Below are 26,530 nucleotides of genomic sequence, written 5' to 3'. Positions count from 1 at the left end.
AGGATTAGATGAGCTCACGGATCACAGGACGGGCTGACGTCAGAGAGGGGGCGATGAGCGCAGCAGCGCAGTGAGCGTCAGGAAGGAGCCCGGGGCGCCCTGCGCGGGGCTTGCGCGTCAGTTCTGAGCGAAGCAGCAGGTGCGTAAGAGCGGGCCCCGGGGCGGGCTAGTGCGGCGGGGGCTCTGCGGTCCTGCCTGGAGCCGGTGCCGTGGCAAGGCGGGCGCGAGCGAGGTGAATCGAGGTCGCTGAGACGCTGCCAAGGGGCAGGCGGTGTTTTGTAACCTGCGTCTTGCGCTGCGCCGCTCCGGGGCCCCGGCTAGGGCACAGGGACCCTGCCTACTGACCCAGCCACTTCCCTAGCCCCAGCGCGGCTGGCTGGCGTCATTCAGGTTTGCAACTCCTGGGTGGCAGGTGCTCTGGCTGGCAGGGCTGGCCCTGGGGCAGAGCGCGGGGAGAAGAAAGCAGCTAGAGACAAGCCAGGGAGACGCCAAGTGTCTGCTTGAAAGAAGAGAGACAAGACGGGGGAGGTGGTAGCTTTTATTGGGCCAGCTTCTGTTGGGGAGAGACACCTTTCCAGCCACACACAGCTCTTCTTCGGGTAGCTGCCTTTCCCACACCTGAAGAAGAGCACTGTGTGGCTGGAAAGCTTGTGTCTCTCCCCAACAGAAGTTGGCCCACTAAAAGATATCCTCTCCCTTGCCTTGTCTCTCTAATATCCTGGGACCCAGGTGGCTACAACAACACTGCCTACTCGAAATAAGTGTAGCCAACTCCTCCTTCCCCCAGAGGAGAGACTTTTCCTCTTTCCCTTTGAATCCGAAAGAATCTCCCACTCCACTGAGGAAGTCTTAGGGCGGGTCTGGTAAGCAAACAGAACAAAAATTTCAATTGAACTTACTTGGCTTAACTGAAAAGAAGAGGTCTCTTGTCTCCAGCATGTTACCTATTAGGATAATATTCCTTGCCCATAATCTTAGTGTAGTGTTGTCACTGCCGTTTTGGGGGAGAGAATTATGTCCTTTCTGCTTAGGTCATCCAAATACGGTCCTGGGATCTGAGATGTCTGTAAAGTGTGGTATTGCCACCCATTAAAAAAATCATGAGCCTGATTTAAAAAACAAAACAAAAACAGCCTCAAAATTTTAAATTTGAGGACCTTTTTATTTATCTTTGGTTTCTGAGTCTTTATGTTACACTTGCTTTATTTTTTCAAGCTTGTTCTCAACCATGAGGACTAGAAATTTCCCTTTTTAACGAAACCCGAGACTCTCATGCAAGTTCTTGATTCCAGCACTGGGGCTTTAAGAAAAACACCAAATATTGTGAAACTTGTGATTAAACTGAGGGCATCGGGTAGAGCTGATTGAATATATGATTTTTTCAGTTTGGTGGCCCAATGAAAACTTTTTTTTTTTGTTTCGTTTCAAACTGAAACAATTTGGTTTTTCTTACTGGAAAAAAAAAAGTAAACAGTTTCATTCAGGTTTAGGTGTTTATAGCTCTGTATATAATTGGTGAGGTTAGAGAGTCCAGACATGTTTTTGGATGAATACAAAAGTGGTGCAGACTTTGAATGCTTTGTAAGCTTTGTATTGTGGATAGACTGGGAAAAGCAGGGCAAGGCATAGTCCTAGTGTAGCCAGGATGGCAGAGGTATAAGTTGTTCAGTAGTGGAAAGTTATAAGCCGTTTCTGGTAATAGTAGAGAAACACAGCCACGTAATACAAGCAAGAATGCATAATGGAGAGGGTGGATTGGACAGGGAAGTAACTGGGATATTATTTCAATGAGTCATTTGTATCTGAGCTCTCGAGTCTCGAGCGGTTTTGAATTGGATGACTTTGGCCCTTTCTAATCTTAGCCTAGATCCTGAAAATGGCTCTGTGTGGAGCATGTTTACTTCAGCAGGCTCGAGTCTGCCTATAGGTAGCCAGTTGTGGGATCAGGAAGTTTAAAAGGCAGTATTCCCACTTGTTTCAGTGGACATAGCTGGTGTTTGAATTTGGCACTATAACTTTTATTCGGTGAGGTGGGGAAGAAGGGGGAAGGGGTGTGTGTGTGTGTTTTGGGGGGGGAGAACAAGTTTAGGGAGGAGAACACTGCTCTTAAGCCTGAAACCCCACCTCAAGATGGGGTAGGGACTGGCTTGTGAACTATCCAAACTCAGTGCTAGCATAATTCCAAAACTGATCTTTTTGTAACTAGGTCTTTCTGGGCCTGATTTTCAGACCAGCCTCACCCTGGCTGCCCTTCATTATATTGTTTTAATTCTCCATCCTCAATCATTCACAGGACACTTACATACACATCTCAGTAGTGTTATCTAATGGGTGGGAACAATTGAGTATCTGGGCCCCGATCCTGCAGTTAGGTCTGAATGGGCAGACCCCTGTCCAGACTCCCACTGAGATCCAGTTGCAGAATTGGGACCTTTGCCATCTTAATTTTATTAATTGTCCCTGCAATTTTCTTTTGCCCTCCCAAAAGCAGATGCAAGTAGGGAAGGCAGGTTTTAAAAATCTGCCTCTGGGAATAGTACAAATCTTACAAAAAGAGACTATTGGATATTTTGGATTATATTTACATTTTCTGGATATGAAAGCTGTCATGTGTGAACAGGAGGAGGAAGAATGCTGCTAATCTGCACAGTGGGGGACAGCCATAGCAGCTTTTCAGTCCAGCTGCTGTTAATTCATGTCTAGTGTCTGCAGAGCACCATTGCATTATTGCCTTTAGATTTCAGTGATTGATTCATTTATCACAGGCGTCAACAAAACTTCCCAATTTGTTCTATTTTAAGTCCTGTTTTCATGTATTAGTTGCACTTTTATTAAACATTAACTTAAGGCAAATACCACTCCATTATAACTGATCCTATCAAGCTAGATTTGACAATTTTGGAAATATCTTTAAATTTACTGTTGCCTGAATTGCATACATTGTATTTCTTCTCAAAACTGAGTATTTCCATACCAGTGGTCCAGGGCAGAACATCTGTTTGGTTTCAATGCTACTCCCATCTATGTGCTGACAGTAATACATTCTACCTTCCTGTGTGATTTTTATCCTTGTATACACTGGTAGTAAGTGTCATGTACTTAATTAAATTAATTTTAGTTTATTTTAATTTACTGCAGCACATAATTTGTCATACATGAGATTACATGCAAAATATTGTATAAATACAAAATGTTATCGCCATCATCAATTGCTGTCCAACCACTGGATTTTTTTGCCATTGTAATGATATATCAACAGTTTTTTGTATGATACACTTAGACATTCTACAGGGCTTTTTTTTTTTAAAAAAAAAGCAGTCCTCCACTAAACTTTATATGTAGCTTTTAATTGTTCAGAAGAAAAGGTTTCTTGGTCTCTCCTTTTAAAAAATAAAATAAAATAAAAAAAATACTGGTGATGGAAGAAACATGTCTGCTCTATACCACGGGGAGTAACTCTATCTTATTCTAACAGTGTGGGTATGTTTCTAAGGTAGCAACAACTATCTCATTGCCTGACACTACACTTACAACCACTGAAGTCAGTGGGATTTCATGAGAGTTCACTGTTGGAACTCCAGTTGACTTTAATAACTACTGAGGGCACTCAGTACCACATAATATTGTCCCTTATGTATAGATTGGTATTTCAATAGTAAATGTTTCACATGCGGGAGAAAATTGTGTGGTTTTTTTTTTCTTTTTTTTCTTTTTTAAAGCTTAAATACAATTAAAGCTTTAGAAGCTCTAGAAAGGAAGGGTTGCCCATGGGTAGGGTGCTAGCATGGAATTTTCCTTGAGATTTTGTGCGAGACACTGAAGTCCAAATCATTAAAGGTGTTTAGGCTCCTATCTTCCATTGAAATTAGTGGAAGTTAGGAGACTAAATATTTTTAAGGATCTGGGCCTTAGTCTCCCTGTGCCTCAGTTTCCCATCTGTAAAATGGGAATAATAGCACTGGGTGTCATGAGGGTGTACATTAAAGATCATCAGGTGCTCAGATGCTACAGTAATTGGGGTATTTGATAGAACTATTTTAGGTAGGAGGAAGGAAGTTGTTGGTTCTTCCTCTTTTTAGAAAATGAAGTTAGTAGCATGACCAGATGATAAGCCATAGAACTCTATGCAGCAATAAAGTGTAAATATGGAGAGCCTCTAGTAGCACGTGATCTTGTGTTTTCTGAGTGCTGTAAACTATGGTCACCTCTAGATCAGAGGCTCTCAAACTGTGGTCTGCGGACCACCAGTGGTCCGTGAGCTCCATTCAGGTGGTCAGCTGATAGTTTCCTCTAAGGTGTGCGCCTGGGCGGCCACACGTGAGAGAGTGGAGGGCCACCCACCTAATTAGTGGAGCCATGCAGGCTTGGGTCCATTAATTAGGTGCCTGGACCCTGGAGAAGACGCACATGTAAGGTGAGGTGGTGGCCTTGGGAGGGGAGGGGGCAGTGGGGTGAGAAGAGGGGGGGTGGGGAGAATTTGGCTGCTGCTGCAGCCCTGCACGTCCCAGAGAAAGGAGGTGTCTTTCCCCAGCTCCAGGGTTGTGGCTGCCAGGGAGAGATGGCCCTCCTTCCCAGCCTCAGCTCTATGGCAGCTGTGGTGGGAGAGAGACCCCCCTCCTACCCTGCTCCAGTTCGGAGGCTGCCGCGGCAGGGTGGGAAAGGGCATATCCATCGCATTAGAAAGGTAAGACTACTGATATGAAAATATGAGTTGTGTGCTTTAATTTGTAGAACAAAAAAGGTTAAGTTTTTTTTATATAGTGTTTTTATCCAAAGAGCATTACAATCGTTAGCTAACGGTACAAACAACATTTGGAAAGATCACTAAGTGGTCCACTGAGACCCTCAGCAATTTTCAAGTGCTCTGTAGGAGGGAAAAAAAAAAAAAAAAAGGGTTGGGAACCACTGATCTAGATTTCATGTTAACCTGATCAGTTACAATTTGTCACTTTACATGGGGGAGAATATATAAAGAGACCCACTAACACAAAACAAATCCAAAGGGTAATAAAATAGAAGAGATCTAACATACATGCCAACAACTGCTAATTTTCCAGTATTAGGAATTAGTGGGGAAAGAGTTTCTGTGTCCAATGCTAGCAGTTGATATCTTGCTGGACAAGGGGTTCATTTGTGATGCTGATGGCATAGCTAACGAGCATTGGGACATATTGATAGTGTTATCACAATTGTGAGAATTTAAGCTGTGATCCTGCGAAGTCTTAAGTGCATGATTGTATGTGAAGATAATCACTTAGTCCAGTTGAAAGCAATGCATAAAAAACAGCAATTGTAAAAGTATATGAAGGTTTGGAGCCTTGATGTGTAATGCAAGTATGTTTTCTGGCATTAAGCTTGCATTAAAGCAGGATATGAGCTGGTTTAAAGCAGGATATGATCTTACAAAGGGTTCTAATCAAAATGGATGAACTAGCAAGATGGCTTAAATGCCAGCTGTAATTAAAAGCTTTATTTTTAAATGCACATCATAGTTTAATACCGGTCTAGAAGCTGATCTCACCATCCCAAACTTCCAGAATTTTGACTGTGTACAGAGGGAGCAGTTTTCTTTATTAATAGTCCTGGGAATACAATAATTAGGCTGGGCTATCATCTGCTAGCAGTTTGCCTTTCTCCATAGTCTTTGATCATGTTGTAATAAGGTAATTAGCCACTTGATGCTAAAGAATACAAAACTGCAGTTAATAAGACACATTTCAGTATCTCTCTATACACCCCTAGCAGAGCTACTAAGAAATACAAGAGGTGCTTGAAGATACTCTTTTAATGCAATGTGCCGTAAGACAATGACAGTACTTTTTTTCCTCATTTTAAAAACTGGGTTCTGACCTAGGAGGAATTTCACCAACTGTCTGTCATATATAGCAGTGTTTCTCAACCTTTTTGATACCAGGGTCCCTCTTGCTGACTTCCTAAATTGTGTCAGGGCGATCTCAGGTACTGGCATCGATCCACACACCCGTCCTTCAGAAACACTGATGTATATAGTAAAACCTTAAATGATTCCTATTCGTCTTATGTTGTAACCCAGCCTGATTGTGTGATGTTCCTTTATGCATGTTTAATGTCTGAAACTGCTCTAGTATGTTCTGTTGTCTTTCCTGTCTGGATAACAAAATATCTGGAATCCTGCAGGTAAGATGTGCCAGCCTCCTGTAGACCGAATTGTGACAGGCATGGAGCTACTCTGGAATTATGAATATTCTGCATTGACTTGGTTATTGGACATTTACTGTATGGTTAGATTGGTTTAGTAGTTTAAGGGAGGTGTATGGAAAAAACAAGCAGGAAGGGAAAGAATGGCTACTTCGCAGAAAACACTTGAGAGTTGTTAAGAGACAATGCCCAGATAGGAAAAGGTCTTGTCATAACTATAAAGGGAAGGGTAACAGCTGTCCTGTGTACAGTACTATAAAATCCCTCCTGGCCAGAAACTCCAAAATCCTTTTCCCTGTAAAGGGTTAAGAAGCTCAGGTAACATGGCTGGCATCTGACCCAAAGGACCAATAAGGGGACAAGATACTTTCAAATCTTGGGGGAGGGGAAGGCTTTTGTTTGTGCTCTTTGTTTGGGAAGTCGTTTGCTCTTGGGACTGAGGGACCAGACATCAATCCAGGTTCTCCAAATCTTTCTGAACAAGTCTCTCATATTTCAAACCTGTAAGTAAGCAGCCAGGCAAGGCATGTTAGTTATCTTTGTTTTCTCAACTTGTAAATGTACCTTTTACTAGAGTGTTTATCTCTGTTTGCTGTACTTTGAACCTAAGGCCAGAGGGGGGTCCTCTGAGCCCTTTAAGTTTGATTACCCTGTAAAGTTATTTTTCCATCCTGATTTTACAGAGATGATTTTTACCTTTTTCTTTAATTAAAAGCCTTCTTTTTAAGAACCTGATTGATTTTCCCCTGTTTTTTTAGATCCAAGGGGGTTGGATCTTGATCCACCTGGAGTTGGTGGGAGGAAGGAGGGGGGATGGTTAATTTCTCCTTGTTTTAAGATCCAAGGGGTTTGGATCTGTATTCACCAGGGAATTGGTGAAGAGTTTCTCAAGGCTCCCCAGGGAAGGGAATAAGCTTTGGGAATGGTGGCAGCGGACCAGATCTAAGCTGGTAGTTAAGCTTAGAAGTTTTCATGCAGGCCCTCACATTTGTACCCTAAAGTTCAGAGTGGGGAAGCAGCCTTGACAGGTCTGCACACACTAGAGATCAAAAAAAGTTCTGGACAGTTTAAAAGAGGATGCTCAAGGGGGGCAGGAGTTGTTTGGGGGAACCAGAGACACAGAGATAGGGTTGTCTGAAGTGAGGCCTGCTTAGGTTACCAACTGGGGATGGTAAGCCTTTAGGTAAGATATGCAGTAGTGTTGTAGCTGTGTCGCTCTGAGCATATTGGAGAGACAAGGTGGGTGAGGTGATATCTTTTATTGAACCAACGTGTGTTGGTGAGAGAAAGGCCTTAGCTACACTCGCAGATTCACAGTGCTGTCGCGGCAGCGCTGTGAAGCGCGAGTATAGTCGCGCCGCCAGCGCTGCAAGAGCTCTCCGAGGGGAATAGCTTGCAGCGCAGCGAGAGAGCGTGCAGCGCTGCAGGCGCTGATTACACTGGTGCTTTACAGCGCTGCACTCGCTGCGCTCCGGGGGGAGGGGAGGGGTTTCACACCCCTGAGCGCAGCAAGTGCAGCGCTGTGAATTGCCAGTGTAGCCAAGGCCAGAGACTAGCTTTCAAGTTTACATAGAGCTCTTCTTCAGGTAAGAGAGACATTCATGGAGACTTGGTTGGTTTAAAATTCTTTTTCTATAAATGCTTTTTTTCTACTGTTAGAATAAGCAGTTTAAGAAGGCTGTCTGGTCACTGTATATGCTTCTGGTTACAAACTGCTGAAGAGATCAAGGTGGGTGCAGTAGCAGTTGCTCAAACTCAGTTGGACCTGCTACTAGGATCAGAACTGTTGATACACAGGATACTGTAGCCTGGGGCCTGGTCTGAGAGTGGCAGACTTACACCTGGGGCTAAGTAAAGGCATGGGGCCTGACACCTGAAGATGTGCACTTAGAGATCAGAAAAGGGGCAGAGGAGTAGATGTCATGCTTACGGGGCTAAGAATATTTTAGAATCTTGTTGTAAGAACTGGGTAGTAAAGCATTACCTGAGTGCTCACTAGGATTTCCATTTTAAACCTTTTTTTTTTTTGTATGTGTGGTAAGGTTTATAATTTGATATTAATAAAGGACCTGAGCTAAAACTGAACAGATAGTCTCTGCCTGAGAGAACTTTTCCCTTCTAAATTCAGAGAGTACATGGGGGCAGTTGATACTGGAGCTATTTCTGCACTTTTTTTAATCTGTAATTATAAATTATAATGACAGGACTTTGGTAGCTGTTCCAATTTCCCCATCTCTAAAAGGGGATAGTTACCATAATTTGCAAGGGTATTGAGTCTTCTTTGTAAAGCTCTTTTAGATCATCAGCTGGAAAGGGGTAGAGGACAGCAAACTTGTTAAAGTATGCCAAATCAGTGAGACCTTTAATGGACCTTTTTTGTGTACTTTCATAACAAGCAAATGTTGAGTAGTAGGTTCAAAGGGGTCTGAATCTCCTTTAAACTCCTGCATCTTTCATAGTCTTAATTTACAAGTTAAATTGCGCCTGAAGGATTGACCTTGTTGCAAGTTAAAAAACAACACTTTTGTTCTAGCTGCTCTGTCTACTCACCTGGCTGTGATTCAAAACCCAACCCTTTAAAAATAAATAACAGTCAAAACATCTGTGTGTTATAAAACAAAACCCCCTCCTCCCTACATTTCCTTTTGAGGCTTGTTCAATTTCCTTTATCATGCAACCAAATCCAGAATGTAGCAGCCCAGCAGTTGAGTATAATGTGCAATAGAACTTGGTTTAGTGTAGTGTCCTTTATGTGCAGTATCAAGCATTTTATAGTGTCACTTGAAAGCTAAAGAGAAATAAGAACTTTTCATTTTAAATAGGTGCAGGTTCAGGAACAACAGTGTCTCTCTGAGGGAGATGGAGACAGTTTTGATATGGGACAACACAGGTCATAAAGGAGAACTCTTCCCCTCCCCATTAACATTACATTATGTCCTTTCTGTCCTGGTGAGCTTTTCTGTAGGGTGGATAGCTGGGGCAGGCATTCAGCAAGGACTGAAAGAAGGGCACGGTTGGAAGTTCTGACTGGATGGGGAAGTTAGGGTGGTCATGTAGCTTATGAGTTTTGAGAAGTAGAATAGAGGAAGTTCGTGGAGTGTCATGAAAACCAGGGGAACAGTTATGAAATTGATTCATGTTGGGGAATGAAGATGACCTTCTCAGTCACCTGCTGACTCACACCCCTCCTAGTGGCATGTGGCAGTTTTAGTTGGGAATGTGTTGCTTTTGTCAGTTCAAGTGAAACTCAAAACTGGTCTTTAATATTGAGAATATAAGAATGGCCATACTGGGTCAGACCAGTAGTCCATCTAGCCCAGAATCCTGTCTCCAGACAGTGGCTGGTGCTAGATGCTTCAGAGGGAATGAACAGAACAGGGCAACTATTGAGTGATCCTTCCCCCTCTCATCCACTCCCAGCTTCTGGCAGTCAGAGGCTTAGGGAAACCCAGAGCATGGGGTTGTGTCCCTGATCACCTTTACTAATAACCATTGGTAGATGTATTCTCCATGAACTTATCTAATTCTTAATTGAAACCAGTTATTCTTCTGGCCTTCACAACATCCCCTGGCAACAAATTCTACAGGTTGACAGTCCATTGTGTGAAGAAGTACTTCCTTTTGTTTGTTTTAAACCTGCTGCCTATTAATCTCATTGGGTGATCCTTGTGTTATACGAAAGGATAAATAACGCTTCTTTATTCACTTTCTCCACAGAATTCATGGTTTTGTAGACCTCTAACAGATCCACCCTCAGTCTCTTTTCTAAGATGAACAGTGCTAGTCTGTTTAATCTCTCCTCATATGGAAACTGTTCCAAAACCTTAATATCTTTTGTTGCCTTTCTCTATGCTTTTTTCCAATTTGAATGTATTTCTTTTTTGGGATGGGGCAACCAGAACTTCTTGCAATATTCAGGGTTTGGGTGTACCTTGGCTTTATGGGTGTATAGTGGCAATATATTTTGTATCTTATTCTCTTTCCCTTTCCTAGCATTGTTTTAACTTTTTTGACTGCTGCTGCACATTGAGCGGATGTGAGAGACTTGTCCATGATGTGTCCAAGATCTTTCTTGAGTAATAAGTTAACTTAGACCCCATCATTTTATGTGTATAGTTGGAATTAAGTTTTTCAATTAGCACTATCTTGCACGTATTGAATTTCATCTGCCTTTCTCTTGCCCAGTCCCCCAGTTTTGTGAAATCCCTTTGTAATTCTTCACAGTCAGCTGTGGACTTAACTATCTTAAGTAATTTCTTATTGTCTGCAAACTTTGCCACCTGACTATTTACCCCTTTTCCCAGATCATTTATAAATATATTGAAAAGCACTGGTCCCAGTACAGATCTTTAGGGAGTCCCACTGTTTACTTCTGTCCACTGTGAAAACTGACCATTTATTCCTACCCTTTGTTTCCTATCTGGTAACCAGTTACTGGTCCATGCAAGGATCTTCCCTCCTATCCCATGACTGCTTACTTTGCTTTAGAGCCTTTGGTGAGGGACCTTGTCAAAGGCTTTCTGAAAATCCAAGTACACTATATCCACTCGATCACCCTTATTCACATACTTGTTGAGCCCCTCAAAGAAATCTAATAGATTGAGGCATGATTTCCCAGCCATGTGGACTCTTCTTCAACATATTGTGTTCATCTATATGTCTGATAACATGACTTAGTAAAGAACAGAAATAGGTCACTAGTAGTGAAAGTATCTCCTAACATCATAGGATGGTTTTCATTGCATTCACTAATAGTGTAAAAGTTTGTGGAATATTAACTGATCTTTACTGGGTATCTTCCCAACTGCCAAAAGATTATCTGGAGAGTTTTCCAGTAACCCTTGCAGATCACTCTTAAATGGTTCAGACTGTATCCCAGCCATGTAGTCAACGGGTATGCATTTGAGGAAGGAGACACTCTTGTGCACACATCAGCTAGATGCATCAAGGTGTTACAACTAGCCAGGATGCCTAGAGATTCTTCTCCCTGATTGATTATTGCAATGTATTGAAAATTATGGTTGTCTCTTTTTAAATTTTCTTCTTTTCTCACCCTAGAGTAAACAGAGATGGCATTTGTGAAGAGTGGATGGCTGCTTCGGCAAAGTGAGTGATGGGCTTTTTACCTACTTTCCGCAACAGACAGTTTGGCTGTGTGTGTCGGTTTCTCTTGTAGACCATCAGTGGGGAAAAATATATTTCCCTGTGTCCCATTTAAACAATTCTATAAGGATTTTCTCAAGGATATTGGACCAAAAGAAACGGTCTATTTTGATAGCATCACCATCTGACCTTTTGGATTACAATAATGGGAACGTAGGCATTGCTATAGCTGAGCACACCTGGTTTGATAGTTGTCTTCTATAAGTAATGGTTTGTAGAAAAAAATAAAAACCTAACCAAATGGATTATTATAAGTGGAGCTTGTCCAGTAAATTTTCCAACTACCAGCCTTTGCTTATTCACTTGGTCCCATGTAGTACTTGGTCACTAGCATGCTAGAATCCTGAAGCATTAGGTTGTTAGCTTAAAAAAACAACCTAGCAATCATAATGCTAATCGTTAAATAAGAAATAACACATAAGGCCTAGCTATCATGTGCATTATTTGTTGTACACTGTTTGTCTCTGTTTTGAAGCTGAGATTTCGTGATGCACAATGAATTAGCAATTAGTTGTTGGACCCTCAGAATACCTTGTTCCAAGTGTCAAATTGAAAAGGTGCTTTGGCCATATTAGACACGAGCATTTTCCAATCAGTGCTCCCAGAAGTGACTTTCTTCATTCTTTTAGGCACTATTTTACGTCGTTGGAAGAAGAATTGGTTTGACCTATGGTCTGATGGCCATTTGCTATTCTATGATGATCAGCAGCGGCATGACATAGAGGATAAAGTCCACATGCGAGTGCACTGCATCAACATCAGAGTGGGAAACGAATGCCGAGGTAGAACATGTGCTTTTTAATTTTTAAAATTTCTTTCCTGATTCCATACCTGTAAACGAATAAAGGGAGTGGCTTCTCACAGCATTGTATCATGTGGTAGATCATCTTGGCATTTGCCACAATTCACATATAAAACACTACTTGAGTGATGGTAAAGTTGTGATACACCTCTACGTCGATATAACACTGTCCTCAGGAGCCAAAAAATCTTACTGCGTTATAGGTGAAACCGCGTTCTATTGAACTTGCTTTGATCCACTGGAATGAGCAGCCCCGCCCCCCCCCCGGAGCACTGCTTTACCGCGTTATATCCGAATTCGTATTATATCGGGTCGCGTTATATCGAGGTAGCGGTGTATATGACACTGATTCTGCTAGCGTATACTCTGAGTAAATGGCTGCACGGTGGCAGAAGTGAGTTTGGGATACGGATAGCAGACTGCTGATACACCTGATGTCATGCGCTTCTGATGGACATTGTGGAGTTGGCACTGTCCAGAGGCTTGGGAGGAGAAAAGAGAACTAGAGGGATGGCCCCATCCAAGTACTAGCAAGCTCATTTCTAGCACACCCTTTTTTTTTTTTTTTTTTTTAGAGACGTGTGTTCACTTGATACTTGATCGACCAGAAGGACACCAGCGGTAGAGAGTGTATTTATTTGGTAAAGAAACACCCTTTCAGTGGGCACAACCCAGCAAGAAATACACACACAGCATTGACTGGTGATGTTCAGGCTGGTGCTCTCCACGGTGTCCTGGGAAGGCTGCAGCGCCTTTCATTCTGCATTCTGTCCTGCCATTGTATTCAGTATGCAGCCAGCACACAGGGAACAAGGCTGGCCTTTGCTTATGCAGGGCTCTGTGCATGGGGCCTTATCCAGCTGTCTCCTTGCCTCTAAATGGGATTATAGTGTTCTGGCTAGTGATCTGGAATGTGGACTCCTGGCTGACTCAGCTCCTTTGTGGCTGTATTAGGCAATATAGGGCTAAGGTCTCTAGTTGAGCGGGTTCAGGTTGGTTAGCAATCCACTCCCATGAATATGTTTCCCCAGATTTCAGCATGACCTTCCCTGGTAGGCAGCAAGGCTGGCATGTCTGTCTTGTTGGGGAGAGGATATACTCACTGAACTAGCGTGCTCTTAGCACATAATTACTCTCTAACACTGGTGTTCTGCTTGGTCTAGTAACAGGTAAGTGATTCTTCGTCATTGCAGCTTTTTAAATTCAACATGTGTGTTTGTTTTAAAACTGGTTGAGGCTTGAAGTTGCAAATGGCTTCATGGTCTGAAAAACTGTTGCATCTTTCCTAAAGCACAAAATTGCTGGGGGTCTCCTGAGCTGATGCCATATGTGCAGGCAGCTTCTGATTTCAGGTAGGAGAGAGCTTGAAGAAGTTTAATCTGTGTGTTTGCCTGCATTTTTTTTTTTTTTTTTTTACCCACTTGGACAAGACAGATTTGTGCATGCAGTTTTGTCTCTAACAGAACCTTTAGCCTAACATTTTATATACAGTGACAACGAAATCCGAGCTGGTAGGCCGGAGTCCTTCCCTAAGAGGCTTTCGACTGACAGCCAGTCTAAGCTGTAGTAACTTTCTCCTGTCCTGATGGAGCCCCTACCCTAGGGATATGTCTACACTGTGATTGACCTGGGTTAGCTGACTCCAGCTTGCAGGGCTCAGGCTGGAGCTATAAAATTGCGGGGTAGATGTTCAGGCTTGGGCTCTGAGACCCCATGAGAAGGATCCCAGGCTCCAGCCTGGGCCCAAATGTCTACGTTGCAATTTTTTAGCCTCACAGTTTGAGTCAGTTGACCCAGGCCAGCCGCAGCTATGCTGTGGGTCTTTTATTGTAGTGTATGTGCCCTAGGAGACCAAAACCTGTATATCTCAACCTCATTGCTTTACTCAAACCTGACCAGAAGGACTGAGACAATGTGAATTAATTAGAATCTTCAAGAAGTTAAGGATTTTGTTTTCCAATATATTAAATGGAAATCTTTTGCTTTCTTTTTCTGGAGTAGACTTCCAGCCCCCAGAGGGGAAGCCAAGAGACTGTTTGCTGCAGATTGTTTGTCGGGATGGGAAAACAATCAACCTCTGTGCAGAGAGTGCAGATGACTGCTTGTGAGTTTCCAAAGAATGTTATTTAATATGCTGTACTTAGCTCTTTGTAGCCCAAGAATGGGCCCAAATATTCTGGAATTCCTCAAGGTAGCTGCATACTGGCAAATGCTGAGAGGAAGAATGTTCCTTTGATATGGGCTCTTGTTCCTCTTCTTTTTAGGTTACACCTTGGCACAGGTGTAATTTGGCTGAAGGGATGGGGGGGACACATCCGTGTCCCTCTCTCCACTCCAAATTGTTACTTTAGTAGTGATGCCCCTTCCTCCGTGTGGCTGCAGGTCTCCTGCATCTTAATGCCTGGCTCTTTTTGTTACCCTTCTTTGTATTCTAACAACAAGGAGCCCCAAAACAGCACAAGTTACTCCTGCCATAGCTTATGGACTGTACAGAAGAATTAATACCTCCTTCCTGCAATCCCTCTGTGCATATGTCCTACCTTAACTTTAGGCTACCTTCACCCACAGTAACTTCGATATACGTTTTCCACCATATCACTTGGCTCCTGAAACTTGGCTCCTGCTGTACGGTTTAATGGCTAACTATATTTTGTTCAGAACCTTACAAGAAATGTGGAGTATCTCTTTATCCAGTAAATGTTTCTTGCAGGGCATGGAAAATTGCTCTCCAGGATGCTAGAACAAATGCGGTAAGTGCACTGTGAACGTTTCCATGGTGATGGGGTAGGGAGGGAGTGTGTGTGAGTGGCAGTCAGTGGCCTAGCAATTTTCCTTCACACGGTCTTCAAGAACCCATTTGAATTATTGTGCTTTGTCCTGCATTTCCTGGGCCAGAAAGGGGTATATGAGCATCATGGATCTGGTGCCCACAACTCTGGTAGAAGGAGGTTTTGTGTCCGTGCATGCTAGATAAAGGCGAAAAGTGATCTTTTGGAGTGCCGCAGCTACTGTGCTGTAAGGCTCAGAAAGCGTTGGCATGGGGAAAAGGCTGATCTGTAGACGAAGAATGAGCACCCATCGGGACTGTGGGCACTCATGAATTCTTTTGTAGCTGGTAAAGATACAGTCTGGCTGTCTCACGCTCTCATTATCTATTGGGATCAGGTCCATCTATATGCGGGTAGTCCACAAGGAAGCCAGATGATGGTGGGGTGTATGTATGTGTAGAGAAGCCTCTAGCTGAAATGAGTGACAGCCACATTTATGTAGCTATTACACAGTTGCTAGATTCACTTGTAGAAGATGCAAAATCTGGCTTTGCATTTTTGCTTTATGTAGTTCTGTGGAAATCATTCTGTATAGAACTAACTTCAGAAACTTGGGCTTCAGCAAAAAATGGTTCATGTATGTATTCAAACTGGGTAACTGCATGCTCAAATGCATAGTTTGCGTTTGCAGTTAACATTGTGTGTGTCTTTTGAGTCAAATGTTCTATCTTGTATCTAAATACTGCCACCGTAAACTCCCTGGAAAACGGAATAAAAATCCTTTTGTTGGCACCTTAAGCTTCGCTCTAATGAAAAATGGCTTATTCTCTCCCTCATCTGTAAAGACAGATCTGTGCTCAGTTGTAAACCCTTGCAGTTTATGATATAACTTGTGGCATTTGCTCTGCTGGAAGGCCTAGCCATCCTACTTCTGCCGTTGACTCACTTTTTTTGCCTTTCTTTGAGGTTGGCTCATAGAGCACTTTCTGGCAATCGCTTTCCCCAAATCGGTAAAGAGCAATATTAAGGGGATATGTGCACTGCAGCTGGGAGGTGCGATTCCCAGCATTAGTAGGCAGACCTGGTCTATCTCAGCTCAAGCTAGCACACTAAAAATAGCAATGTGGACATTACTGCACAGGTGGTGGCATGGGCTAGCCACCTGAGGTCAGACTTGAGGGGTTGGGTGGGCTTGAAATGGGGTGGTGAGCCTAAGCTGCTGCTAATTTGGCAACATCTGTGTTGCTGTTTTTAGCATCCTTGCTCAAGTTGAGCTGGCACAAGTTTTGTCTATCCCTGCTTTAAGCACACACCTCAGCTGCAAGGTAGATATATCCTTAATACCAGGTCTCTGAAATACTGCATTCCATTGGGAAATACTGACCCCTGCATCCAAAAGCTTATTTCATAGTCCTGGCCCCCACATTGCCACAGTAGCTGCTACATCCCATCATGTGACACAATTTATATTTTTGGATACCCGAAGCAATATTTGTTGTGTGGTAAAAGTGCTATTTTCTTGTACCAAGTAACTGCTTTACCGTGCAGAATGCCACATTATGCTGCATTGTGGTTTTAAACAGAGGGCAAAGGAATGAATCTGTGAAAACCAGAGGGGGTGCAGTACTCCTTTTTTACCCTTGAATCAGTGTCATTGCACACAGAATTCAAAAATATAGGGAGTTTTGTAAACATTCAGTAACCTCGATGCTGAGGCTAACTGGTAGCCATCAGCTTTGCAAATTATGCCCTAACTAATATCTTGGGCTATGTCGACGCTTATGGTGGTGTGTGGAGTACATACACTGCACGCTCCCCTAGCATGGGTATAAATAGCAGTGTAGGTGCTTTGGCAAGTAAAGACCTGATAGAACCTTAGGTTATGTTCCCTATGTGGCGTTCTACATGCCCAAGCAGTGCCTCCCATGTCTACACTGCTATTTTTAGCAATGTAGTGTCCTACTGCTGGAGCCTTTCTGCACCGCAGTGAAAGACTTGAGCAGGGGGAAAAGACTCCAGCAGCTCCCTGCTGCCAGAGCCTTTCACTGCTAATTGTCGCTACGCACTGCAGTGTGGACACAGCCAGTTTGCACTGCAGTGTGATACTACAAGCTGCCATGAGTGTAGATGAGGCCTTAGAGAGTGACCTTCAGATGCTATCAACTGTTAAGCCCCTAGGATAAGATTTCAAATAAAGAAGTTTATTTGAAGTCTATCTGCAGGATCTCAGTGATCATACTTTCAAAAGTGCTGAGCATCCAGCAGCACCCACTGACTTCAGCAGGACTAGCTGGGTGCTTCCCACTTCTGACAATTGGGTCACTTAGGCTGTGATCCTGCAAATTCTCATACCTGAGCAGTGCCATGAGTTCAGTGGAAATCCTTGTGTGTCTAAATCTACTTGTGTGTTTGCAGGGAGGGAGGGAGAGAATATTTTTAGGAGCTTATAGGAGCAGTACAGCTATCAAGCTAGCCTTTTTCTTATAGAAAGCCTCTGGTTGAATAGGAGCAGCATTGTGCATTGCTACAACTAGGGAAAAACATCCAAGGCCGTTTTGAAACATAAACAAACCAACCATTGGAAATCTGCTGTGGTTATTGTGTGAGTTACTTCCCCGCCCCTCCTCACTGCCTTTGGAAGGGACACAGATTCAGCAGAGGATGCTTCTAAAAGTAGCTTCAGTGTAATGTTTTAAATTATGTATGTTTCTACAAACAGCTGAAGGAAGGGGACTTTTAAATATAGATCTGCTATTTTCTGGTCCTTGTCTTATTTGTAGGCAAAGTACGTGGGTTGCTGAGACGCTTAAGTCACTGGTATGAAATGTTTGGGTGCAGCTGTGATCTTTACCTTTGATCCTTATAGGCTAACATCTGTATTCAGTTGCACTGATGTAATTCCGTTGAGCTCAGTGGAATTACTCCAGAGCACCTGAAAGCAGAGTATATGAACTTGTAAGAGAAGAATGCTCCTTCCCCACCTACAAATTAATCAGTTTAACCTGAACAAGAAAACAATAACCTATCAGTTGAAAACATTAAGGTAAGGGGAATAAAACAAGTCAGAGAAAAAAAATGGTTGATTCAAGGAGCTGTTCTGCATTGCTGGCTCCTACCTGGCCATCTGGCTGAAGCTTTGCTACCCTATTCAGTCTTCTGCTGCGGCATTATGTGATGCACTCGCTTTCCTCTTTCTTCCTGCTGTGGATCACCCCAGGAAGTTATATCCTCTAGAAAACCTTTCAAACTTGGTGTCTGTATTGTGTGCTACTGTAATAAAGGTCCTCATTTAAAGCATAGGTATGGTGTGATATTGACACTTGTCAGTAATAAATATACTCAGGAATTCTAGGAATACTTCAGTTTACTGTTGGGTCACTTGTATGTTTAGTCCATATTCTAGTCTGTTCTCCTGAATGTAAAGAAGTGAATAACTGCTGTCTACTTTGTTAATGTTTAGGGCTATGTTGGTTCTGAAGTGATGTACGATGAGACTGCAATTTCCTCCGCTCCTCCCCCATACACAGCGTACGCTACCCCATCACCTGAGGTAGGGGTGTAATAAGGAAGCATAAAATAAGTGTGAAAGACTGTATCGAACACTCAGACTCTGTTCCTTGGAAGTGCTATTGGTTTGACTTTTTTCTTAAACATAATTTATTTTTAAATAGAAAAAGCTCAAGATGTTAAAAATGAGCAGTGGTTTTGGGTGCCCAGCTTGAGGCACCTTTAAAGGGTCTTGACTTCTGGGTGGTTGCTCAGCACTTCTGAAAATCAGGCCCCTTTAAGGTGTCTCAGATTGGGCAGAGAAAAATGGAGGCATCCCAAAATCACTACTCACTTCTACAAATCTTGGCCATATGTCCTTAATTTTGGGTTTTCACCCTTAATACAAGGAGATGCAATAATTTTTTGGAAGGCTTTGACAATATATCTGCACTTCCAGAATAAAAATTCTATTTTATAAATGAAGCTGACATTTGTAAAACAGATAGGGACTTTGAGTCTGGGATTTCATAGTAACTCGGGTAACTATAGTTCCCAAACGTGTATATATAGCTAGATATATATTCTGTTTTCATGGGGGTTAGGATGGGGCAGCAATTGGACCAAAATATTTGCTGATCTCAGCATGTTCTGACTTATACTATATGATATTATTCAAATACTGGTCCTTTTCTGTGCTACTGATTGGGCTTTGGAACAGAACAACCAGTCTCTTGTTTATAAAGAGTTTTGATTGTGAACAGCAGTCACGGTGAGCAATATGCTTCATTCCTTAGATTAGTGAAAAGACTGCCTCAAGGTGTTTATCATGAGGGATCAAGGATGTTAACGTGACATTACTGGTCCCATCTTGTCAACTGCTGAATGGCGCTGCTTTTCTAGCATATGACAAGACAGGATTATTTAGAAGCCACGGCCAGCCACACTCGTGTGTATTAAGTGACAGCATTATTATAGTTCTACAATGGCTAAACTTGGTGGTGCAAGAACTGAAGATGTTAACTTGCAAAATACTGTGGTTAACTATATGGGAAGGTCTCCCACGCTCATTTCACAGCACAGTGCTGCCTTCCACATAGTGGATTTTGATTATCCCTAAACTGCACTAGCAATGGGGTGGAGAGTTTAAGCACTTTAAACAAATCCAAAAGATGCGAAACATCTTCTAATAGATACGTTTAATTTTCCCAGGTTTATGGCTACGAGCAGTACAATGGTGCATATCCCCCTCCTGGTCCTCAAGTCATCTATGCCTCTAATGGACAAGCCTATGCTGTTCCTTATCAGTATCCGTACCAAGGTAATGAATACTAGCTCCTTCCTCCAGCTTGGTTCATACACGTTCTAATCAAGACTAAAGTTACTATGAAGTGATAGCTTTCCTATTGAATATTGCCATCACTCTTGATGCTGAATGTAGTGGTAGGTGGTTTTTAGAAGGAACCCCCCCTGTTGTTTGCCCTAACCACTGGACTAACCTTTCCCTTTTGAGAGGAAGGAGGTAGTTATCACTAGACACAGTCAGGAAGTGAAGAATTCTGTATTCAGTTGAAGTAGTTCTGGGGATTTAGCAAGAGACTGTACTGACTCAAGAAGGAAATTGTCCAACAGATTTGGCTTAACACATCTATGCCCCCCAAAATTCTATGGGAACATAATCTTCCCCTTCGACTTCAATATTTTTTTTTTACCAAGCCCTTAAAGACCACAAGCAGTCAGGACTTTAGCTCTAAGTCACTCAACCACCCCCTCTTGCACATAGTGCCCTCTGGCACTGTGCTTGGTCCTTGGTTTAGTATAGACTCTGAGAGAGAAGGTCCCACTTAGTGAATTGCTGTGAGCACTTCCTGCTGCGTCTAGGTTTTCCCTAGAGAGCTCTTCTTCCAAGTGCCAACCTTACAGGAAGACTGAGGAGTTGCAGGGGCTGCAGGGCTGACTTCTAAGTAGCTGGAGACTTAATCCAATGCAGAGATGTGTTGGCTTTGGATATAGTAATAGACCTTTGCTCTTCTATATGGCACTTGATCTGAAGATCTCAAAATACAAACATACATGAATTAAGCCCACAACACACTTTTGAGGTTGGGAATTTTATCTCCATCTTGAATATTGAGAAACTGAGGCACAGAGATAAAGTAACTCATTCAAGGCCATACAAGGAATGTGTGGCAGATCCAGGAATAGAACCTACGTCTCTGGTTGCCTAGCCCTATGGCAGGGGCGGGCAAACTTTTTGGCCTGAGAGCCACATTGGGTTTCGGAAATTGTATGGAGGGCCAGTTAGGGGAAGCTGTGCCTCCCCAAACAGCCAGGTGTGGCTCGCCCCAATCTGACCCCCCCCCCCCCCTTTCCCCCCCCTGACGGCCGCCCCCCCGGGCTGCTGCCCCATCTGCCCCTCCGCTCCCTGACTGCCCCCCGGGACCCCTGCCCCCCCCATCCAATCCCTCCCTCCTTCCTGACTGCCCCCGGGGACCCCTGCCCCCATTCAACCGCTGTTCCCCGCCCTCTGACCGCCCCGACCCCTATCCACACCTCCAGCCCCTAACCACCACCCCGAACTCCTCTGCCCTCTATCCAACCCCCCTGCTTCCTGCCCCCTTACCTCGCTGCCTGGAGCACCGGTGGCTGGCGGTGCTATGGCCGCGCCGCCCGGTTGGAGCCAGCCATGCCGTTGCCACCATGCAGCACAGAGCACCGGGTCAGGCCGAGCTCTGCAGCTGCGTTGCCCCAGGAGCTCGCAGCCCCTCCACCCAGAGCATTGTGGTGGAGCGAGCGAGCTGAGGCTGCGGGGGAGGGGCTGGGAGCTAGCCTCCCAGGGCAGGAGCTCCGGGGCAGTGCAGGAGGGTCGTGCGGGCCGGATGTGGCCCGCGGGCCGTAGTTTGCCCACCTCTGCCCTGTGGGCTAGCCATAGATTTATGCTCCTCCCGTTCTGTGATGTTGGGGAAGGCTGCTGTCTGTACTCTGTCCTAGCAGGATCAAGAATTGGCATCAGCACCCAACTCCGAGGGGAGTTGATTTTCACCATACCAACTGCAAGGAAAGATATTGTTACAGTGTTCAAGTATACGGGGTGGGAAAGTGTGGGTGAATGCATAGGCTTTTCAAGCCTGCATCTAAATCAAAACATATGTACAAACTCTCTTCCTAACCAAACTATTACTACTTTCTAGGACCTTATGGCCAGCCCGCTGCAAATCATGTCATCATTCGAGAACGTTACCGTGACAATGATGGAGACCTTGCACTGGGTATGCTCGCTGGAGCAGCGACTGGAATGGCCCTGGGATCATTGTTCTGGGTCTTCTAGATTCCCTGGGATCTTTGTCTTTGTAGCTCCAAAAAACCTTTATTTATTCTTCCTGTGCAATAATATATTTTGCAAAGTACTGTTTACTGTAAAGGTTTTTAATAACACAAATGCAGGAATCCCTTTTTTTAGTAGTGACATCTTAATTATAATTAACCCACTTTTACCTATCCCAAGGCGAAGGTTTAAAGGCACCATTTAATTGAAATATGGTTAAAGATGCACTTGAGAATTTCAAGAGAGCTTTTTTTATGGAGCTTGGCTATCTGACAGATTTATATTCTGCCCATTGATCAGTGATCAGCATTAGTACCAATGTACTATTATAAGCAAAGAGTTAAGGGCTGTCATTTGTCACCAGTCTTAAGAATAGACTGTTAACATAAAGACTCCAGAACAAATGGTTATTTCTAAGCCTTGAATGGTCTAGCAGCTGGACTAACGCACGCCAGCATGTTACAGTGCAGTAGCCACTAAGTGTATTGAAGTCATGTATTCAGGGAATTTATGCTATTGACTTCACAAAACACTCCTGAAGACAGATACCTAGGATTCTATTAATTGTCCCCCTAGGGCGATCTCCACATTTCAGTAGCTGGCACCGAATTTTCGTAAATAAATGTGGAGGGTTATTGCAATACATCTGCAGTGGAGTTAGCATACCCACTTCCCAAACCCATTTTACAAGACAAAATTCTCACTAAGGAGATCGGTAAGATGAGGAAACACTCCTTAATTCCTTCTCTGCTATAAGAAATTTGAATGATTTCAGTACTTGTAAAGCGAGCAAAACGTCTATTACCAATACAAGCCTTTAACCTAGTCTGTAAGACTCTAAGCAGTTGGGTCTCAGACTTTAATAGCAGGGTAATGATATAGGATGGGGAGATTCTGGGATCTGAGCAGAGGTGTTATTTCCCCATGCCCAGTCACAAATACATGGTGGGGAAGGGGCTGTTGTGTGCAAGGTCCTGCACCTGCGCTCAGCTCTTGTCACTGCTCTTTGTACCATGTCCAGAGAAGACCGCTGATCATATCCATCCTTGCAGTGCTGGACCTCGCAGTACCCATAGGTGTGTGTTAAAAGGGTAAGCTGGAGTTGGTTTGAGGAGGGGACCATGGATGAATAGGAAAAGGGGGAGTAGACAGAAAACAGATTGAGAGAAAAGGAAAATGGGAAAGAAACTCTAGTGGACCTTGTATGCAGGCTATGCCGTGTGTTTTATGGTATGGGCCAGTGTGTCACAGATGAGCTGTAGATCCGCTTTCCCTGTCAGTTACTTTACCATCCCATCAGTTCCCCATAGCAAGGTCTTGCCTGGTGGTGGGTATATGGATGCTGTGATGTCTGGGGAGGTTGTGTGTATATAAAACCCAATCCCTGACAGTGACCATTAGCTCACCATTAAAGGAATTCTCTTCCTGTCACCCTTCCCATTTAAGAAACCCCAAAGGAGCTGTTCCCGCCTTTGACTGGTTCACTACTGCTGAGTGGTTTCTCATTCCTGACCAGTTGCAGAGTCCTGCTTTATAATACAAACTGAGCTGTACTGGGCATGGCGGAGGAACCAGTGAGCAGACATGTACATGCTTTCTTATTGGGGAAAAGGTGTAGGGTGCCTAAGCTTTGATCTTTGTAGAAAGTTATCTTATTTTTATACTTCCGCTATTTTTGAGCTTCCTATAACGATGCTGTTTTAATATTTTGAGGCTCTTGCCTCTTTAAGCTTTCAATTGGAAGTTGATTAAAATCCTCAAGGTGTGGAAGCCAGCGTATGTGAGGGGAAGATGAAAGTAGATGGGATCTAGCAGCCATATTAGTTTTTGATGAGAAGGAATAAACTTGGCTTAACCTAAAGCTGTATTGTCTGTCTGGGTTATGCTGTACAACCAATATGGGACTCTTCAACACTTGGGAAAGTTTGGTTAACAGCCAGTGAGAGAGCAAAATTTTTGTGACTGTGTTGGGGCCAACTGTAATAAATGGACACATTTTAAAATCCACTGAAAATTAATGTTCTAATGAGACTGATATTACCTTGGACGTATTGCTAATTATGGGCCTGAACCAAAGCCTACTGGACTCAGTGTCCTTCAGTGAACTTCAAGGGGCTTTGGAACAGACTGTATTTTACTAATTCTGCCCTTATATGCATGTAATCACTCCTAGTGAACTCAATGGGCACAGCACATGTTCATCCAAGAAAGTGTGTTATAAGAACGTGTTGTGCAGAAACAACACCTGGCATTTCAAGAGGAATAAGCCTATTAAAAAGAATGTTTCCCAGAAGGGAAACTGGACCATGCACCAATCCAAAATATTTGAAATGAATCACTGAATTATCTCTAAGAGCCCAGTCCTGCAGTGTGCTCAGTATCTTGATGCTCATGACAGATGAGGGTGCTAAGCTCTTCCCAGGATCAGGCCGTAAATGAATATTTGTTAATATTCCAAGACTTGATGTTACCATGGAACTGGTTGTATCACAGTAGTACAGAACCCTATTTGGAGCTCTCCAATCTGACTAGCTGTATAGAACACCCATAGATCACCTATTCCTATGCTATTTTGTGTGTAACATTAAGAAAATAAAAACAGCTACATATAACCAACTTTTATGTGTGTTGTTTGTTAGATTGTAATGGTGGTGAAAGCAAAGCCCACAATAGATCAGTCTAGTAACTTGGCAGTTATTTTCAAATTTTTGCAGGGACTGTTGACCACAGCATGGGAGTTCTGTGTCTTGTGCTGAAAGCACAAAATTGTATCTAAGTCCCTGATTGTAGCAATAAAACCCATAAGGAAAAGGAACTCTCTTGCTGTTAGAATTTTCATGTGTACAGTTAAGTTAAACTTTAAACTGTTTTTTTAAGACACTGAGTTCTTTCATTATGAACTTTCAAATCAAAAAGCAAGATGATCAAACCAAAAAAACCCAGACATTGCAGAGTAATACTTTAAAAAGGAAAATCCTTAAAGAAAAGCTGAAGGGTCCGATTGGCTTCTATTGTGGTAGACTGCTTTCAAACAAAATCTTGGCAGCTGATTGTACTAATTAATCTAATAGCATTTGTTTATAGCTGTTAAGCACACACATTGAACTATATTGGAGCATATAATCAAGATATTGGTTCTTCTGGTGCTGGGAATCAGAACTTTACAGCCTTCCTGTTTATGATGGAAGATCCAGGCAAAGTAACATTGAGCAGTTAAGCAGAGATGTCATGCTTCAGATAGAGAAGGCTTTGGTGGATAGCCACCTCAACTTACTCACAGTTAATAATGAGATGGACCATATATAGCAGCCCATAAATCCACTTCCCCAAAACACTGGCTTGCATCTAATTCCTCAGGATTAAAGTAACAGCTTTATTGTATTGTCTGGGTGGCTACATGGTAATGGGTTTTTCTTCCTCCTCCACCAACTCAGATGTGCTGAGCATCTGCAGTTTCCATGGACCGTAATGGGAACTGCAGGAGCTCGGCACCTGTGAAAGTCTGCTCATTAATGAGCAACTCTGCTTATTGTTTCAGAAAAGCTTAATAGGGCAGCAGCAGTGATGATGATGATCTAGTTTGGCTTTGAATTTTCAAAGCTGGCTGAAAACTTGGTCCTAAACAGACACTTCCTTCTGAATCGTGGTATTTGCTGAGGCTCCGATTCAAACTATCCCTGTTCAGCAAATCACTTAGCACATGCCTTGGTGAACCAGGGCCTGATACTAGATTTATGTAGATCTGTTGGAGCTATACAGGTGCTACCGTTCCATTGATGATTTGATTTTTTTTTTTTCAGAGTAAGTTACTACACTAGGGTGGCAGAATTGGGTCCATAGTGACTAATGTATGTTCAGCTTAAACTAAAACATTCGCAGAGACCTTGAGCCTATGTTGTCAAATGTGACTTGTGATTTCTTTATTTTGGTTTTTGGGACAGTGCCCAACTTGAGAAACATAAGAGGCCTGATTTTGAGGGAAAGTGAATATTTGCCACTTTAAGATATCTTAAGTGGGGCTCCCAAAGTCACTATTGAAAATTTAGACCATAGCCATTTTATTATACACCTCTACCCTGATATAACGCTGTCCTTGGGAGCCAAAAAATCTTACCGCGTTATAGGTGAAACCGTGTTCTATTGAACTTGCTTTGATCCGCCGGAGCGCGCAGCCCTGACCCCCCGGAGCGCTGCTTTATATCCAAATTCGTGTTATATCGTGTTGTGTTATATCGGGGTAGAGGTGTATTAAAAGATTCTGAAAGTCAGTGAGCTGCTAGAGGTGTATGTGCCTGGGAGCTGGGGATTAGAATTATTATGGGAAGAGCAGTAGCAATGTCTGATTTGTTTTGTTTTTTGGGAAGACGACGTTTCCTTTGTTGTGGAGTGTATTCTAACCAGTGCTTAGCAGGATCTGGCTTCCAAAACCATGGCACAGAACGGTCAGCTTTTTGTTGGGTCTTCACTTCTAGCACCACCTAGCAAAGTTCAACAAGGAAGCAAAAGGGAAATTTGACCAGTAGGTTTCTCAAGCATGTCTGGTTTCCTTCCCCCCCCCCCCCCCCCCCCCCAAAAAGATGTAGAGCATGTGCTATGGATGATACAGACATGACACATAAGACAATATATAGATAATATAGGCTAGTATCAACATAAATTGCTTTCATTCTAAGGTGCTTTAGTGTTATATGTTCTTACCCCATGCTCTGTATCTACTGTTGTCCTTTTCCCTTATGTCTTGTTCTCTCACTATGCAGTTCTAAATTTATAGTGAAAATTCTTATCAATAAAATACTTACTAAACTGCAA

The 26,530-nt window shown here is 43.2% G+C and overlaps 1 protein-coding gene across 4 annotated transcripts; it reads left to right on the top strand.

Annotated features, from left to right (window-relative positions):
* On the top strand, positions 1-26,530 carry PLEKHB2 (pleckstrin homology domain containing B2). Of its 4 annotated transcripts, none has more exons than XM_034780979.1 (8): positions 1-139; positions 11,236-11,283; positions 11,970-12,122; positions 14,144-14,246; positions 14,853-14,892; positions 18,371-18,460; positions 19,609-19,717; positions 21,588-26,530. In XM_034780979.1, the coding sequence occupies exons 2-8, from the start codon at positions 11,247-11,249 to the stop codon at positions 21,722-21,724; spliced, it is 669 nt and encodes a 222-aa protein (XP_034636870.1). In that variant the 5' UTR covers positions 1-139; positions 11,236-11,246; the 3' UTR covers positions 21,725-26,530. The 4 variants fall into 4 exon arrangements, with proteins under 4 accessions (XP_034636870.1, XP_034636864.1, XP_034636865.1 ...); XM_034780973.1 differs by having other exon boundaries at positions 14,141-14,246; XM_034780974.1 differs by having other exon boundaries at positions 25-232; positions 14,141-14,246.

The sequence above is a fragment of the Trachemys scripta genome, chromosome 9 (assembly GCF_013100865.1).
Source record: "Trachemys scripta elegans isolate TJP31775 chromosome 9, CAS_Tse_1.0, whole genome shotgun sequence".
Lineage (NCBI taxonomy): Eukaryota > Metazoa > Chordata > Testudines > Emydidae > Trachemys > Trachemys scripta.
The sequence above is the reverse complement of the archived record's forward strand: the minus strand, read 5'-3'. Positions and strand labels throughout refer to the sequence as shown.